Raw genomic sequence first — 16,674 nt, forward strand, 5'->3', positions numbered from 1 at the left:
AAACCGCTAGCAAATAGCATTGGACTGTGGTGCTCTCTTGAAGTCCTATAATGCAACTACACTCCAAGGACATTTTACGTACGCTCTTTGCACGATGTTAATGGGACTTTACTTCTTCTTTTATTTTATTTTTTGTCATTTATGGAGAAAGCATGAGAAAAAGTTTAAATGAAGAGCCAACTTTGAAGGGGAGCGTTAAAGTATCTAAATATTAAAATAGAAACGATTAAGTGATCGTAGATACTGTTATTCTCGCGGTAGCGCAAATACTATCGTGTTAGGAAAGCTCAAACCACGATTGGCAACTAAGGGATATCATGGTGATGGCACGAAAGGCAATGGAGATGAACAAGGATGCATTGCTAATCATCACATTTGATGAAGATTTTGGTTGGTAAGTTCCTTCATTTTACTTGGAGTTCTTGACTAAAAAAAAACGTAGTCAAGTGTATATTCTAGTCAATAAAAGAGGTTGCCTGATGCATTAAGAACATCACGTGATGCTACTCACAATTTTACTCTCTACGTTTTTATCTTTCTTACGATCATGAAGTATGCTCGTGGAAATTTTAGAACTTTTGATATTATAGCGTGGGGTGGGATAAAATGGTGTGGAAATCCGAATGCTGGCGAGGATAGTGATGGGATTATATATATAAGGGTGCTCTACAGCGATAAGAAGCAAAAATCCAAAATTTCTTGAAGGTTGGGCTGGACCAAGTGGCCTGGCCTACCAGAAAAGTTATTGGGCCTGGGTCAGCCCATTAGGGACCATGGGCCTGACCCCACCAGGCCCATAAAGGGCATGGCCAGTTTTGAAACGGGCTCGTTCTTGGCGCGGGCCCAAGCGTTTACCCTGCTCTAGCAGAGATGGAGAGAGAGAGAGAGAGAGAGAGAGGAGGAGGACAGTTTTTACTTTTGACGGAATCTTTGACGAAATTGACGCGGGCAAATTTACCCGCCTCGGTAGACGATTTCAGAGAACTCAAAAAATGAGAAAGGGTCAAACCCAAGTCGATTCACCTTTTCTTTCTTTTAAATTTGTGACAATTTGGTCCCTCAATCGTCGGAAATTGGTTAGCTTTACGCTAACTCACCAAAATCTAATCAAAAAATTCTATACCGCTTTCACTTGTCCCGCCAATGGCATAAAACAAAAACAAAAAGAAAATAAATAAATAAATTTCTGCATCGCAATCAAAATTCTCATATTTGCTATTCCATGTAGGTGATGTTAGCGAATTTAGATTTATAAACTGTATGAGCAACAAATTTTGATGAGTAAATCTTCTTGCATATTGGGCGAAAGGAGCAAAATGACATTCTAATGCTTTTGATGGGCGTAAATTGGCATTTCCCTTCTCTTTTTAGGCCTAATTAAATAGGGAGAAATTAAGCACACCCTTGTGTTTGCACAATGTCTTCTGTCTTTTCCTAATTTGCAAGTGCAATTCATCTAAATTTCTTTTGTCATTAGTGATGACACGCCCAACCGATATCATATGGTGCTCTACCTATTACAATCTAATTATAAAGGAATTTCGATATCACATTAAACTCAATTAACTGGGAGTAAGCGAGTATTACAAGGCTGAATGAGAATTATTAACCATTTTTTTAAACTTGCGGCAATATTTTTGGGATAGAATTGGAACGACCAATTAATATTTGGAGGCAAAATTAGAAGAAGAATTGGACAAATCTCAAACATGTGGGACAAAGTGTAGTTGGCGGCGATCTTTTCAAACACCAAGTCAATGCTCACTCAAACAAGAATACGAGAAACTTCAAGGCTGTGTGCTTTGTCAACGAGCAAACGCAATCGCATTTCCTTCGCTATAAGAACGCACACGATTCATTTTCCACGACAAAACAAATTCACAGAGAGAGAGAGAGACATGGGTTCAACGTGGAATCCTTCGGAGATAATGAGGATCATGTTGGTGGTCGGACAGTTACTACTAATGTTGGCGTCGTCATCGTCATCTCAAACTGTGTCTTCCAACTGTCAAGAAACTTGCGGCGGTGTCACCGTGCCTTACCCCTTCAGCATCGGAGAGGGCTGCTTCTTGAACGAGTACTTCTCCATCCGCTGCAATGTCACCCCGCCCGCCTCCGCCCCCAAGCCCTACTTATGGAACTCCAACATCGAAGCCCTGGACATATCGCTCGATGGCGAACTCCGCATCCACACTTACATTGGCAAGGACTGCTACACTGAGTCTGGGGTGCGGCTGCCGCGCTCGACCGCCTTCGTAAGGCTCGCGGCGTCCCTTTCTCCAGCACCAAGAACAAGTTCACGGCCATCGGGTGCGACACGTTCGGCATGATTGAGGGAGCCAACGGCTGGGGCTTCTCGAGCGGCTGCCTCTCGGTGTGCACCGGGATGGAGGACGTGAAAGATGGGGCGTCCAATGGGATCGGGTGTTGCCAGACCTCGATACCCGACATGCTCCTCAAATCCAACGCCAGCGTGGGCAGCTGGAACAACCACACCAACGTGTGGAGCTTCAATCCCTGCAGTTACGCGTTCATAGTCGAAGAGAAGTCCTTCACTTTCAGTAGGGAGGATCTGAGTGGCATGAGGAACAGGACGCTGGTCCCCTCGGTGCTCGACTGGGCCGTTTGGAATGAGAGTTGCGCCGAGGCAGCGAAGGATCCAGCGACCTTCGCCTGTAAGGAGCACAGCGAGTGCTTCGACTTCCCTGACGTGCCCGGCTACCGATGCAATTGCTCTTCTGGGTATGAGGGGAATCCATACCTTGGTTGTGTAGGTTGGTACATATTCGAGTGCTCAATGATGATAATTTGATGCTCTTGTTTCATTTTTTTTTTTTCCTTTTTAGAGTTAGCATTTTAATGTGTATTTGATTTGTGTAGATATTGATGAATGTGTGGATCCAGAGAAAAACCCGTGTAAGGGAATTTGCCATAACGTTGAGGGGAGTTATACATGCTCATGCCCAAAGGGTTATCATGGTGATGGCAAGAAGGGTGAAGATGCACAAGGATGCATCGCTGATAGTAAATCATCACATTTGCTGGTGATTTTGGTGGGTAAGTTCTTCCATCTCTTCAGCTGATTTTTGTGATTGTTGTCGATATTTCCTGTATATTTCCCTTCCTTGGAGTAGGTTACAACAAAACCATCTCTATCCCTTCTGACAAAAATTTCCATGCATGGAGATTAAGCGTCAAATTGAGTTACTAATTCCAGGTGGCTCTATTAAGATTCAAAAGATAGCTCTCGCTCATGACACATTTGCCGTGGAAGACTCGATGATCCGGGGTCAATGTGAAAACATTTTTGTGATCGCGACCCTAGGACTTTATTATATAGTCAGGTGATGTTCCATGCTTGCTATTTGGAAATCTATTTCAGCACGGACACGCCAGTATGCATCGTTGAATTTGTCAAGATAGACTATAAGAAAATACAGATGTAGCAAAATTGGAGTTTCCATGGACGGCTTGGAACATGTCAATGATTTGGTCAGTCTCATTTGTTTATAACTTGATTCAAGAAAAGAAAAACATACCACCATCCGTTATCATCGAGCTCGCTGAAGGAAATATTTGTTTTCTGAGTCCTAAAGTCAAGCTTGCTGCTTTGTCTTTTAAAATAGAAGTTGTTGCCAAATGTTCTTCGAAGATGACATTTCTTGCCGTTTTCTGCATCATTGGGAGCGATATCTATTGTTGGAGATGGTGAATTTAGCGCTTCTATTTAATTGTTAGACTCAATCATGCAACAGATAAATTGACATGTACATTAGTTCAGAACTAGACCCTCAAAAACAGCTTTCAGCAAGGCAAGAGAATGAGGGTGAATGGAAAACCGCATCGACACTCAGCTCGTTCTAATTGCCATTACAGCTTTCGGTTTACGCATTAGTGTAGATCAATCCAGATTTCACAGATGGTATTCTATCGAAATGTTGTGGTGACGATTAGCGATTTCTGTTAGAGGATAGCTTGTCTTTAAGACAGAAAAGGGTTTCGATAGTTTAAATTTCCGAACATTGTTATAGGCAGTCACTCTGGTACAAATCTGCTTGACTGGAATTAATTAAGCTTTCCTTATTAAGCATATCGGCTTAATGATATTAACAAAACTATAATTTGATGATTAGTTACCCAAATTTATTGCGCTAAGTTAGGCTCAAATTGTCCCTAAATTGCCTAGTTTCTTGACAAATGAGACTATGGTATAGTATTTGCAGAAAGTACATTGATCACAATTATTCTAACAAAACAAACTTTGTGTTTCACGCAGGTGTTGGTGTGGGCATAGCAGTGCTGTTATTCAGTGCAGGCTTTGTGTACTTGGGACTCAAGAAAAGCAAACTCATCAGGCTCAAAGAACAATACTACAAGCAAAATGGTGGCTTGCTTTTGCAGCAACAATTACATGAACGTGACCCTACCACAAATGCCGCCAAGGTCTTCAGTGCTGAAGACCTAGAGAAGGCCACCGAGCATTTTGACCAGAGCAAAATAGTTGGCCGAGGAGGATTCGGCACCGTTTACAAAGGGATCTTGCCAAATAACATGGTAGTTGCGATTAAGAAGTCCAAGCTTGTGGATGAGAGCCAAACCGAGCAGTTTGTTAATGAGGTTACAGTGCTTTCCCAGATTAATCATCGAAATGTGGTCAAGCTATTGGGGTGTTGTTTCGAAACAGAAGTGCCTCTGTTGGTGTACGAGTTCGTAAACAATGGGACTCTCTTCGATCACATCCACAGCCCAAGCAAGTCCTCCAAGATGTCCTGGGAGATCCGGTTGAGAATCGCCTCGGAAAGTGCAGGAGTCCTATCGTACTTGCACTCCACAGCTTCCATCCCCATAATCCATCGAGACATCAAGTTGACCAACGTCCTCTTGGATGATAATTACACTGCCAAAGTCGCTGACTTCGGAGCTTCACGATTAGTCCCGCTCGATCAAGACGAATTGTCTACTATGGTTCAGGGAACATTGGGATACTTAGACCCCGAATACCTGCACACTAGCCAGTTGACGGAAAAAAGCGATGTTTATAGCTTTGGGGTTGTGCTAGTCGAGCTGTTGACAAGGAAGAAGGCATTCTCCTTCGATCGACCTGAAGAAGAGAGGTGCTTGGCCATGTACTTTCTTTCGGAGTTGAAAGAAGACCGACTGTTTCAAATTGTTGAGGAGGTCATTGCAAACGAAGATAATGCGCAAGTGAGGAAAGTTGCAAATCTTGCAAATAGGTGCTTGAGATTAAAAGGCGAGGAGAGGCCGACCATGAAGGAAGTGGCAATTGAATTGGATGCAATTAAGGCAATGGCTAACGATCCGTGGGTTTATCGAGTAGAATCCAGAAGAGACGGTTCATTTGCTCAAAGAGATGACCGACTCCATTGTTTATGCAAATAGTACTGGGACAATGAACACAGGGTATACTGATAGTATGAAAAACCATGTCATACCCCCAGTTAGTAGTGGCAGATGCGAAGATTGTACAAAATTATTCCTTTGACATTCACATTATTCATTTTTTTGTAAATCAGTAGCATTGTAAGCCAATAGTAAAAGGTACTTATCTTTCTGGTGTTCCATGGAACTCTCTCTTTTCCTTTCTGCTGAATAAACAGAACATAGGGAGGGTATCATACACACAGGCTTTAGTTGGGTTTCCCTCATGTTTAATGTACTAAGTCAGGAGTTGGTTTATGTTTTCAGATACTGACAGACACTAATGTGACGGTCAGCGTCCTTAAGCGATGACTTTTCGTAAGCAGTAGATGCATGACTGTCGTATTAGGCTAGGGATCAATTAATCCATTGTCAGAATGATGATCACCCTGCTGCAAGTTTGTCTCATTAAAGGATTTTGCATGGATTGGTGGCCTAATTGGTGGGACTTATCCAACTTAGGTGCTGGGATCTGTCACATGCAAAGCGCAAATAGTTCCCAAGCTGAATGAAACATTGTAGGGAAGCCAAAAGGTCCCCTGAACCTGGTAAAGCCGGATTTTCATGATTCTGTCAAGTGCAAGTTCAAGAAAAGGGAGGCCAAACTTCATTTGAAAGCACAACTTGAGTTTTGACGGTGTATCTGCATGTTAGTACTTTGGTAGTTGTGGCCGGAAGTGATTCAGAAATGGTTGTTGCAGCAAGAACCATGAAGAACTTCAAATTGATTGCCTTCCAGTTTATGAGCTACTTTATGGGCTTAGGAATTTCTCGATCCAATGAAGGAATCTAGTTCTCTCAAGAAATATTGTTATGTTAAGCTCTGCAAGGGAAGAGACATCAAGATGGATCAAGCAAAAGCCAGGTATTAATTATTTTAAAGTATTTGCACCAGTGACTAGAATGGATACCATTCATATGATCTTAGAAATTGCAGCTCAAAACCGTTGGAAGGTCCATCAAATGGATGTGAAGTCAGCATTTCTAAATGGCATCCTCGAAGAGGAAGTCTACATGGAGCAATCATAGGGTTATGAGAAAGGGCATGAAAATCAAGTTTACAAGTTAAAAAAGGCATTGTATTGGCTAAAATAAACACCTCGTGCTTGGTACACGTCGATCGACATGTACCTATTAGAGCATAATTTTCAAAAGTATATGTATGAGCATACATTGTATATCAAGTCAAATACTAATGATGACATCATAATTGTGTGCCTTTATGTTGATGACTTGATATTTACAGGGAGCTATGAAAAAATGTTTATTGAATTCAGGAAGCTATGACTAGCTAGTTCGAGATGACAGATTTAGGATTGACGTCCTATTTTCTTAGCCTTGAAGTGAAGCAGTCACACGATAGCATATTTATTTCACAGTAGAAATATGCAAATGATATTTTGAAGCAACTAAAAATGGAATCGCTCAAACCAATTCAGACTCCTATAATAAAACGGTTGGAGCTGAAGAAAGAAGGAATCGATGAACTAATAAATCCCACTTATTTCAAAAGCATTGTTGGTAGTTTGAGATATTTGGCTTCTACTAGACCATATATTATATATGGAGTGGGAATTATTAGTAGGTTCATGGAAAAACCATGCCAATCACATTTGCAGGCAGCAAAAAGAATTTTATCGTATGTCAATGAAACTCATGACTATGGAATTCTATATTCTTGTACTAACAACTTCAGTCTAGTGGGGTACACAGATAGTTATTGGGCAGGTGATACCGAGACTCGGAAGAGTACTTCAGGATATGTCTTCTTTCTTGTATCGGGAGTAATTTCTTAGTCCTCGAAACAATAGCAACTTGTTGCACTCTTGACAATTGAAGCAGAATACATGGCATTAGCTACAATGGCGTGTCGAACGATATGGCTTTGTAGGATGCTGAATAAATTAATACATAAACAAATAGGTCCTACTAAAATGAGGTGTAACAATAAGTCGAGTATTGCATTAGCTAAGAATCCAATTTTTCATGGCAGAAGCAAACACATCGGTATCAAATATCATTACATTCGTGAGCGAGTAAAAAATGGTGAAATTAAGCTTAATTTCTGCAGATCAAAAGATCAATTTGTAGATATTTTGACGATACTATTGAAGGCGGATTCGTTGAAAAAATTAAAGAAGATGCTTGGTGTTGTTGATTATTAAATCAGTTTTAAGGGAGTCCGTTAAATTATTAATAAAATTGATTGTCAATTTGACAGTACTCCATGAAAAAAAAATAAAAAGGAAGTAAAGAGGGACCTCATTAAATGCTAGCATGCGAATGAACAGGAATGAAGAAAAGAAGACCGCGTTTGTTCTTGTACTGCATTTATTGGAGAATGAAGACAAGAAGCTCTCCAAAAGTCAATGAATTTTTTCATGAAAAGATGAGCATGTTCTCCGATGGCTTGGATAATGTTTTTAACTTTTATTGCGTGAAGGCTACGGATGGTTCAAGAGCATTTATTGTGTCGATTTTTTGTTGCTTCATGTTTGTAAGAAAATTTGGGCGATGGCTCATCTTCAATGTCATGTCTGTCTGGGCAGAAAAGTCATAGGAGAATATTACAGCCTTAGCAATAAATAGAGCCCTCGTTCAGCATTACAATCAAGCCATCAGAAAGCATTCTAAGAATATTTTCTCCCTCCGATCTGTATTTGTATCCTTGTTCTAAAATTCCAAAGCCATCGTTACTGTTTTGGTTCCAACAAACAAGTCTTCTAGTATGCCGTGGGATTCTCGATTGAGAATCGCTTCAGATACTACCCTTGTCCTTTCATACTTGCACTCCACAGCTTCCTTTTCCATAATCCATCATGACGTCAAGTCGACAAATATCCTACTGTATGAGAATTACATCGCTAAGGTTTCTGACTTTGGAGCATCAAGATTAGTCCCACTTGATCAAACTCAATACACCACTCTTGCACAGGGGACATTGGGATACTTTTGGACCCTGAATACATGCACGCAACCCAACTGACAAGGAAAAAAGCGATGTTCGCAGCTTCGGGATCGTGCTAGTCGAGCTGATAACCAGGAAGGAGGCACTTTCTTTTGACCGACCTGAAGAAGAGAGGAGCCTGGCAATCCATTTTCTTGCGGCATTGGCAAAAAAAAAAAACTACTTTTGGAAATTGTTGATGAACTAATTGCAATTGAAGAAAACAGCAAGCGAGGGAAGTTGCCAATGTTGCAAAGAGATACTTGACTATAAAAGGCGAGGAGAGGCCGACCACGAAGGAAGTCACGATTGAATTGGAGGAAATCAAAGCGAAATCTAACCATCTGTGGATGAGTAGTGTTGATTTGATTCGAGAAGAGGCGATTCATTTGCTAGGAGAGACACCCGATGCCACCATGTACATGGACTGTACTTGGGACCGTGAACACCGGGCCCTAATAGCACGAAAAACCATGTCATGCCACCAGTTGGTGGTGGTAGATGCGAACAGTAATGGGTTGTTTCTTCTTCATCAAGAGATTCTTAGGCGTGTAAGTAAACTGTTGATTACCAGCTTAGCATAGATGCTTGTGGCCTCCTGCTATAGGCATGTTATTGGCGATGGCATACTAGTTTAGTTCCATTTTAGCTGCAATTTCAATTACCTCATGGAATTGTCGCGACGTACCCCTAATGATACTTTTAATGAGCTGAATTAAGCTCAACTAAACCCAATTAAAGCCAACCCTCTTGTAAAATTCGGCCAGCGTTAGTCTCCATGCCCTGGCCAAATTTTGCCCTTTCTCATGGGCTCAGACCATTTAATTAAGTTCAGATTCACTCACCGCTGATCCGATTGAAATGTAATGAACAATCTATATGCCAAATGCTCAAGTTAATTAATATTTTCATTTAGAGACCGACGCCGGCCCCAAATTTTTCTACGATTAATTCCTAAGTGATTAGGCGAAATTTAGGTGTGAATGGAAATCACACTGATACGAGGAATTTTCGCATTCTAGTCCAAAAGCCAAACTGCAATAAACTGTCCTTTCCTTTCCATTTTACAATTCTTAACATTTATAATCTGTCCAGAGATTAAATAGGAGCACCGTCGGCGTACAATAATTACCATTAGCCTCTGTCAGTCTTTATCAACCAAGTCATGCGACCCGTCTTCTGAAAACTAGAGTTATATCAGGGCAAAAAAGGGGTGTAGCAAGTGAGAGATAACATGTAACGCATTACCAGACTAGTGTTAATTAGAGATGCAATCTAAAGATGGAATATATAATTCATGGATAGATTGTAGCTCTAGAAGAGACATGCTCGACCGTCAGAATAAGGATTCTGAAAAAATGGGAGAATATACCTGGATAAATTTATATCATATGCAAATTAGTCTTGGCACTAATTTATATTTTATGGAAATAAATATAAAACTTTGTCACCTTATATTAGGCCTAAAGCGATAATGTAATGGTTTTGTCACTTTAGGTCGGACATAGAGCCAAAAAAAAAAATATGAAAAATTTTAAATAAGGGTATTAAATGCCATCATTTTTTCAAATAAGGGCATGAAGTGGACTTATTTTAAATAAATGCCCGAAGTGCCTCTATCGTTTCAAAGAAAGGCTTGACCGAAGGGTAATTTTTTCCTTCTTTTTGAATTTTTTTTTTTTTTTTTTTTTCTATTTTTCATTTTCCTCTTCCCTCCTCCGACCATCGCCATCCTCATGTGAGGCCTGCCCTTGCCCGACGCCGGCAAGGGCCGCGCTAGTCGACGCAGGAGAGGGTCTCCCTCACATGGGTTGGGTGGGCGAGGTCACCAGATCTGACGAGGGCCTGATGCCAATGACCTCTGCCAATGGCCCGGCGATGGCCTGGGGAGGAAGAGAGAAAAAGGAAAAAAAAAGAAAAAAACTCAATAAAGTAAATGGCGAGAATACCCTTGATCAAATCTTTTTTTGAAATAATGAGGGTATTTCAAACCCTTATTTGAAATAAAATCCACTTCAAATTCTTATTTGAAAATTTTCCAAAAAATTATGATCTTCTCATCTTAGTTTTAGGCTTAAGTGACGACATTGAAACTTTGGTGGCACTGAGGAGGGAAAACTTCAAAACAAAAATAAAATTTCGTCGCCTTTAAATATATCTATAGTGAAAAACCATTTGTTTTTGTCGAGTTTGGATATGACCTAAGGCTTAAAAACTGAGGATTTGATTGCCTTTTATCAACCTTAAGGCGATAAACCTAAGACTCGGACGCTTTTCGTCGACCCAAAGGTGACAAAAACCATTTCTTCATCACCTTTGGGCATGCATAAGGTGACAAAAGTAAATTTCGTCGTCGTTGACTGCAGTGTATGGTGACAAATTTGCCTATTTTGTTGCCTTAGGGAACACCTAAAGGGACGAATTTTTTTTTTTTTTTTTCACAACTTCGGTTAGACCTACAATGAAAGCTTATTTGGAATATAATAGAAAATGGTATGAAACTTTCTAGGAAAATGCTTTCTTGACAGTCTAACAGTCTTGTCGATTATTTTTTACCGTAAATCCATACACCATTATCACGTGTTTTGCATAAAGCACTCATTAATTAAAAAATATGAGATTAGAAATAATGACAGTATTATCAAACTGTCAGGCTAGCGGCTTCCAACTTTCTATGTATAGGTGACGTAAGTAGTGTTGAATTGTGGTTGCCGTCACATGCGAACACTTGATGATAACATACAGGTTCCAAACAGAAAATTGAATATTTATTTCTACTTTGTCAACTAGCACAACATGTATGCTGGATATGAATTTAAAGATCAACAAAAAAAAATTTATAAAGCTACGTATTCTATCAGAAAAGTTGTAAAGGAAAAATATGTGCGTAGATGTTTCACCAAGTAGCTGAGATAATTAGATGTTACCATTAGATTAGCATCTGATGGACCTATCTGCATTTTATAATGAGAAATAAGAGTTATTTATGGTTATCGTCCCAGGCGTCGCTTCTACTAAAAATATTAGATGGATGAGCAAGGGTTTGGGCATCATTGACTGGAAAATAAGGTAATTTCGATCGACTATCTCAAGTCATTCATACAATACCGGTCAACATTCAAGGTGCCAAATAGTGTGTGCCAACACGCTGAAGATATTTAAACCGTCTATTGTATTCTGATGATTATCTTCATAGTTTTGGATTCTTTTGAGAAAAAGGTTACCATGAGTGCCCTAACTTATTTTTTTGTACGACACTTATTTGAGTGTCTTAAGCATCATAAGTACTATCAAAATATGTCAATGTGAGAACCGGCCTCTTTGTGGCACGGTTGGCATCCACGTCAGCGATTTTCGGTCAAAATTAGTCGGATTGACTGAATTGGCACAAATACAAAAAGGTTTATTTACAATAAGTTTATGGCTTTTTTAGTAATTTTCTTTTATTGGAACTTCTGAACAATATCCACACTCCATTTAAATTATTATCCGTTTTTGTCTCATGGAGATGTTAAAGTATGGAACCGCCAATATTTCTCTATTGGGACATGAGTCTCTACATAACATACTAGATATAGTAATATAAGCAAAAGATGATATATGTCTATACAATACAGTCGGTTGGCGATCTTCCCAGCTTAAATACAACTAGCCCGCTCTAGTTCTCGACTGGGTGATGGGGAATCAAACATGCTTGGATAACGGGGAAAACTATCAAAACAGTCCTAAACTTATTGTAATTGTCTCAATTTAGTCCTAAATTTTTTGCGTTTGAGCCAATTCAGTCCGTTTAGCCGGCTGGTGCCGACATGGCAAAAAATTAACAATATTTTGATATTTAAAAAGAATAAAAAAAATAAAAAAATAATTAAAAAACTAAAGTGGAACTTTTCATATCCTTCTTACTAAGTTTTCTATTTAGAAGATAAATGAGATCATCTGATGCATTAAGCTCATCACGTGTTACTAATTACATCACCACCGAGCTCTCTTAATTTTTTCTTTGGGTATGTCCTACTCTAACTCTCCTATCTCTCTTTCAAACTTTTAATCCGCCTCTTTGCAAAGTGTGTGAATCGAACCCCAACCTGAATCGAGACGTCCCCACTCACCCAATTCCCTTGACCTCTGGTTGGTTGTTGCATAAAGACATACAATCGAAAGGAAACTTTCATGGAGGTCTTGGCAAACAGCCGATTTGTCGCAACCGACTGCGGTGTTCTTGGCCCTGGACATGGAAAATTCAGCTAGTTTGAGCCGTAGAAAATTGCTCGAAGATTCAACATACTGAGAAGAGTTATAGCAAACTCGACCGCTCAAAACGATAACGAGACATGTACCCACGGCTCTTGACAGAGGTATCGAATATTTCCATGTTAGTATTTCGGTTCCCCATGTAAGGTATGGGAGGGTTGGTAAAGTTGTCACATTCGACTCTAAATGAGGGACAATTGATGCCATAGTGGATAGACTTGTCAAACATGTGGGTAGGAGCGAGTTCGGGTCAGGTCATAAATGGTCCGACCCAAATTGACCCATTTGTGCGTAGTACAAATTTCTTAATCTATACCCGATCCGACCTATATTATTAAAATACTTATAAATTTAATACAATTTAGGAAAACTTATTTCTTATAAATTTATAAGAAAAATTATATTATTAAATCATTGTGGAAATTTTTTATATTTTCGTGTTTTTATATTTTTTATAATTTAAAGAAATCTGAATTTGTTCGTTTTTATTTCTTTTAAAAAATCTGATTTTTATTTCTTTTGTCTTTTTTCTTTATTTTCTTCTAAGACCGGCAGACCACAAGCCAGAAAAACGTTAATTTCTGTATTGTGATATACCAATGAAGCTGGTGACCGGGGCCTTGTGGAGTCGGTCCAGAAGCTAGGCGCTCAAACCAACAAGCCATGGTGTATCTCGACCTCTCCTGAGCCGCCTACGAGTACGTCGCGAAATCCTCTACCCCGGAATGGCTCGCAATGCCTTCGAGAACAAGCAGAACGGATGATGAACTTGCAGAAATTTATCTGTTCTTTTCCTTTTTCAAATGCGAAACGAAATATTTTAATTGGTATTCGTGGTAATAACTATCAGCCAAAGGGCTAAAGGCATGTACATTAAAAAATGCATCTTGTGATATGAGTTCGTGTACGAGATTAATGTTTTTGGTTGACGAGGTTACTATTTTTCTTAGATATTCTGGGTTAACTATGAGCACGCTATTCCCTTTTTGTTTTCCTGCATCAGTACCGGAAAATTCTGGAAGAAAATTCACGAAGTTGCTCATTTATACTATAGGGATTAACTGGAATTCAGATCACCTTGAGAGAATCTTTCAGAAAATAGTCAAATGTTTCGCGGCATTGCCGTGGTGTGATATTTATAGCGGAAATAAGCGAAGAAGTGAGAACGAGCTTGTGGGGATCGCGTGTCAACTCATGATGGTAGACTAGCTCGGGTGGGCGGGGGAGGGGGTGTGCCTCCTAGTGACTGGTGCCTTGAGGACTAGGTCCTGATTCTAAGCGATGGAGCCACCATGACATGCTTTGCCTCACTCACTCAGGTAGTAACGATGACAAATATAATGCTAAGTTGTTTGCTCTCGCGAAACCCTCTGGCAACACCCTTGCCGCCTCCGTGCACCAGAGGCCGAGCATTGCCACGAAGATAACCAACACTAGAGAGGCACTGGAGGCCAAGGATCGTCAGAGTCCGAGAGGCCTCGGTAGCCGGCGAGGGTCACGGGCCTCGCCGGCTTCATAGGAAGAAAAGATCAAAGAAAGAAGGAAAAAAAAGAAAAAAAAAGTGCAAGAAAGAGTATAGGCCAGCTAAGTGGGTTGTCTTAAGTGGATTGTAAATGGGTTTATAATAGATCCATTTATAACTCATTTATTACGGCCTATTAAATGGGTTGTCTTACATGTTGATCTACTAAGTTTATTATAACCTTTTTTTTTTGGTCAAATTATTATAACCATGATTAAATGCTTGTGGGTTATGAAATGGATTTTATACCCATTTTGACAGATTTAATAGTGGAGAATACTGTTGCTCAATCCGAAGGGGCATGAAATCGAGAGATTTCCATAAGCATCCGGGCTTCGCTATGTGATTCTGTTACGGTCCCAGGCACCACAACTATCAAGAGAAACTCATGGATGACCATGGTTCTTCCTTCAACTCTCTTCATATGTTTTGATTGGTTCAGGGTATATAAAGAGATGTGAGATGGCTTCGGGTTGCATAAGGCGAAGTTGTGGAGTCAACATTAAATGGTCCACTCAAAGCCGCCTGCAGGAGACGATTCAAAGATAAATCCTCGTGTGATGAAGTCTTTCATGAAAGTTAGTAATGGGTGCAGAGACTGCTTACTAATTCCCCTTCATCAAGACGGAGCCCCTATGTTTATTTATAGCACTTGCTGGGTTGAGAGTTTTTGCATTTTATTGTTCCTTTCTGATAACTTTCCCTAGCAAAAAGTTTAAATGGAGAGCCAACCCATGAAGACGAGTGTTTAAAGTATTTAAATACTAAAAAAACCACGATTTCACAAATCATTCCCGTCCGATAAGAGGATCGATAACGAATTCATGTACCGTGTGAAGGCCGGTTTGGATGTGATATATGCTAATGGGGAGACAAAAATGATTTATTTGCACGAATGCCCCTTAAGTTTGGGCAAAATCGAGAATAGCACAAGAGATGACATTGGGCTATGCCATTTGCCTGAAATTGTTCTATGCTTAGATCTGTGCACGATTTATACATGTTGTTAACGAGGCCTTACTCGCTTATCGTTTATTATGGAAGCATGAGAAAATGGGTGATTATACAAGGAAATGAATAAAAAGCGAGAAGTTATTGGAAATAATAATTATATTTTTCTACCTTTTTAGTTTTTCTTGAGCTCGGCACGTGTCCGGCCCCGCGACCCCGGCTAGAAAGAGCCTTTTTTTGCTGTTTAGGACAAAGGAAAGGACTTCTAGGCAAACTCAGGACAGCAAGATAAGTGCCAGAATTATGCAAGTATATAAGATTAATGTACATCGATCCAAGAAATTGGTTCGCACAGAACTATAAGGATAGATATGAGATGATTCCGTATTGAGAAAACTATAGTCTTATATAGTCTCCAAAGGTATTTAAAAAAATTGAAACAAGAAAAAAAAATAAGCAGCTAAAACTGACGAGGAAACTCCGCACCAAAGTCGGCGTCTTCACTCTCGATCAGCCACCGTGGCTGATCCTCCACCCAACCGTAGTCCACCTTGTCGGCCAACTACACATCGCCCCATGACCCGGAGGGTCCGAACCCAAGCCCGCCTTCTCTAATGGGCAGCTCAATGATCTCACTCAACTCCTCGGGGTCCGCTACCTCGGAGCACAGTGGCGGCGGCGATGATCCATAGCGTCTGCCCTCGGCCTGGATGTCACAGGGCGCGAGCAACGCAGGCCGGGGCAGGGGCTCGACGAGGCAGGGGAAGTTCAGCACGGTCGACTTGCCCTTGAATCTTGATGCTCAGCGCGGCCACGTTGTGGGGCGCGGGCCGCGGTCTCCTTCTTTAGCCTCCTCAAATCATTTTCCCAGGAAAATCCAGAGAACCTGTCTCGAGTAAAATCTCCCCACAATCTCTCTTTGCTACTCTTGGATTCGCTGTATACATAGAGGCTCTCTCTCTGTTCCTATATCCCTCCCACTCATTCCAATCAGTCTAAGATTCAGCAGCCTTCCTGCTTCTTCTTCTTCTTTTGCCTTTACTTTTGTTGCGTATTTGTGGGTACTTTTCCAATCCATGTATGCGAGTTTCGAGAATCTTTGAGTGACTGACAGCCAAAAAAAAAAAAGATGGAGCACCGAACTGTCCCGAAGAAGCTTACCAGAGCTGTACGCAAGAACAAAACCTAGAAACAGAAACAAAAAATACAGAAAGGCAGTCCTCCTGCACGTTGACACCTAATTTTGGCGGTGCCGTATTGAGCCGGGTCGACTCGAATCCGCGTGGATAAGCCCACGCGACCCAGCTGGGCCATTTGCTTTTCATGAGCAGGCCCATATTCTCATTTTTGCCTTTCTTACCCCACGAATGGCCCATTTGGCCCCTTTCTCTTTTCCGTCAGCCTACGTCCACACCCACGACTCTTTCTTTCCCCCCATCTCACACGGTCGCTCCTTCATCCACATCACTCATCCTCTCTTCCCCTCAATTTTCATGGCTGCTCACCCACCACGTCCGCAGACCTCTCTTATGCATTCATGTCCGCACAAATGCTGACATTT

General features: G+C 40.7%; 1 protein-coding gene across 1 annotated transcript; it reads left to right on the top strand.

The window, feature by feature from the left end:
• The first annotated feature begins 1,928 nt into the window (after positions 1–1,928).
• LOC115730445 (wall-associated receptor kinase 2-like) lies at positions 1,929–14,159 on the top strand. The gene is made up of 6 exons (XM_048273481.1): positions 1,929–2,228; positions 2,261–2,774; positions 2,881–3,057; positions 4,277–5,295; positions 8,707–8,815; positions 13,960–14,159. Exons 1-6 carry the CDS (start codon positions 1,929–1,931, stop codon positions 14,157–14,159), a joined length of 2,319 nt encoding a protein of 772 aa, XP_048129438.1.
• Positions 14,160–16,674: the final 2,515 nt, after the last annotated feature.

The sequence above is a fragment of the Rhodamnia argentea genome, chromosome 2 (genome assembly GCF_020921035.1).
Source record: "Rhodamnia argentea isolate NSW1041297 chromosome 2, ASM2092103v1, whole genome shotgun sequence".
NCBI lineage: Eukaryota > Viridiplantae > Streptophyta > Magnoliopsida > Myrtales > Myrtaceae > Rhodamnia > Rhodamnia argentea.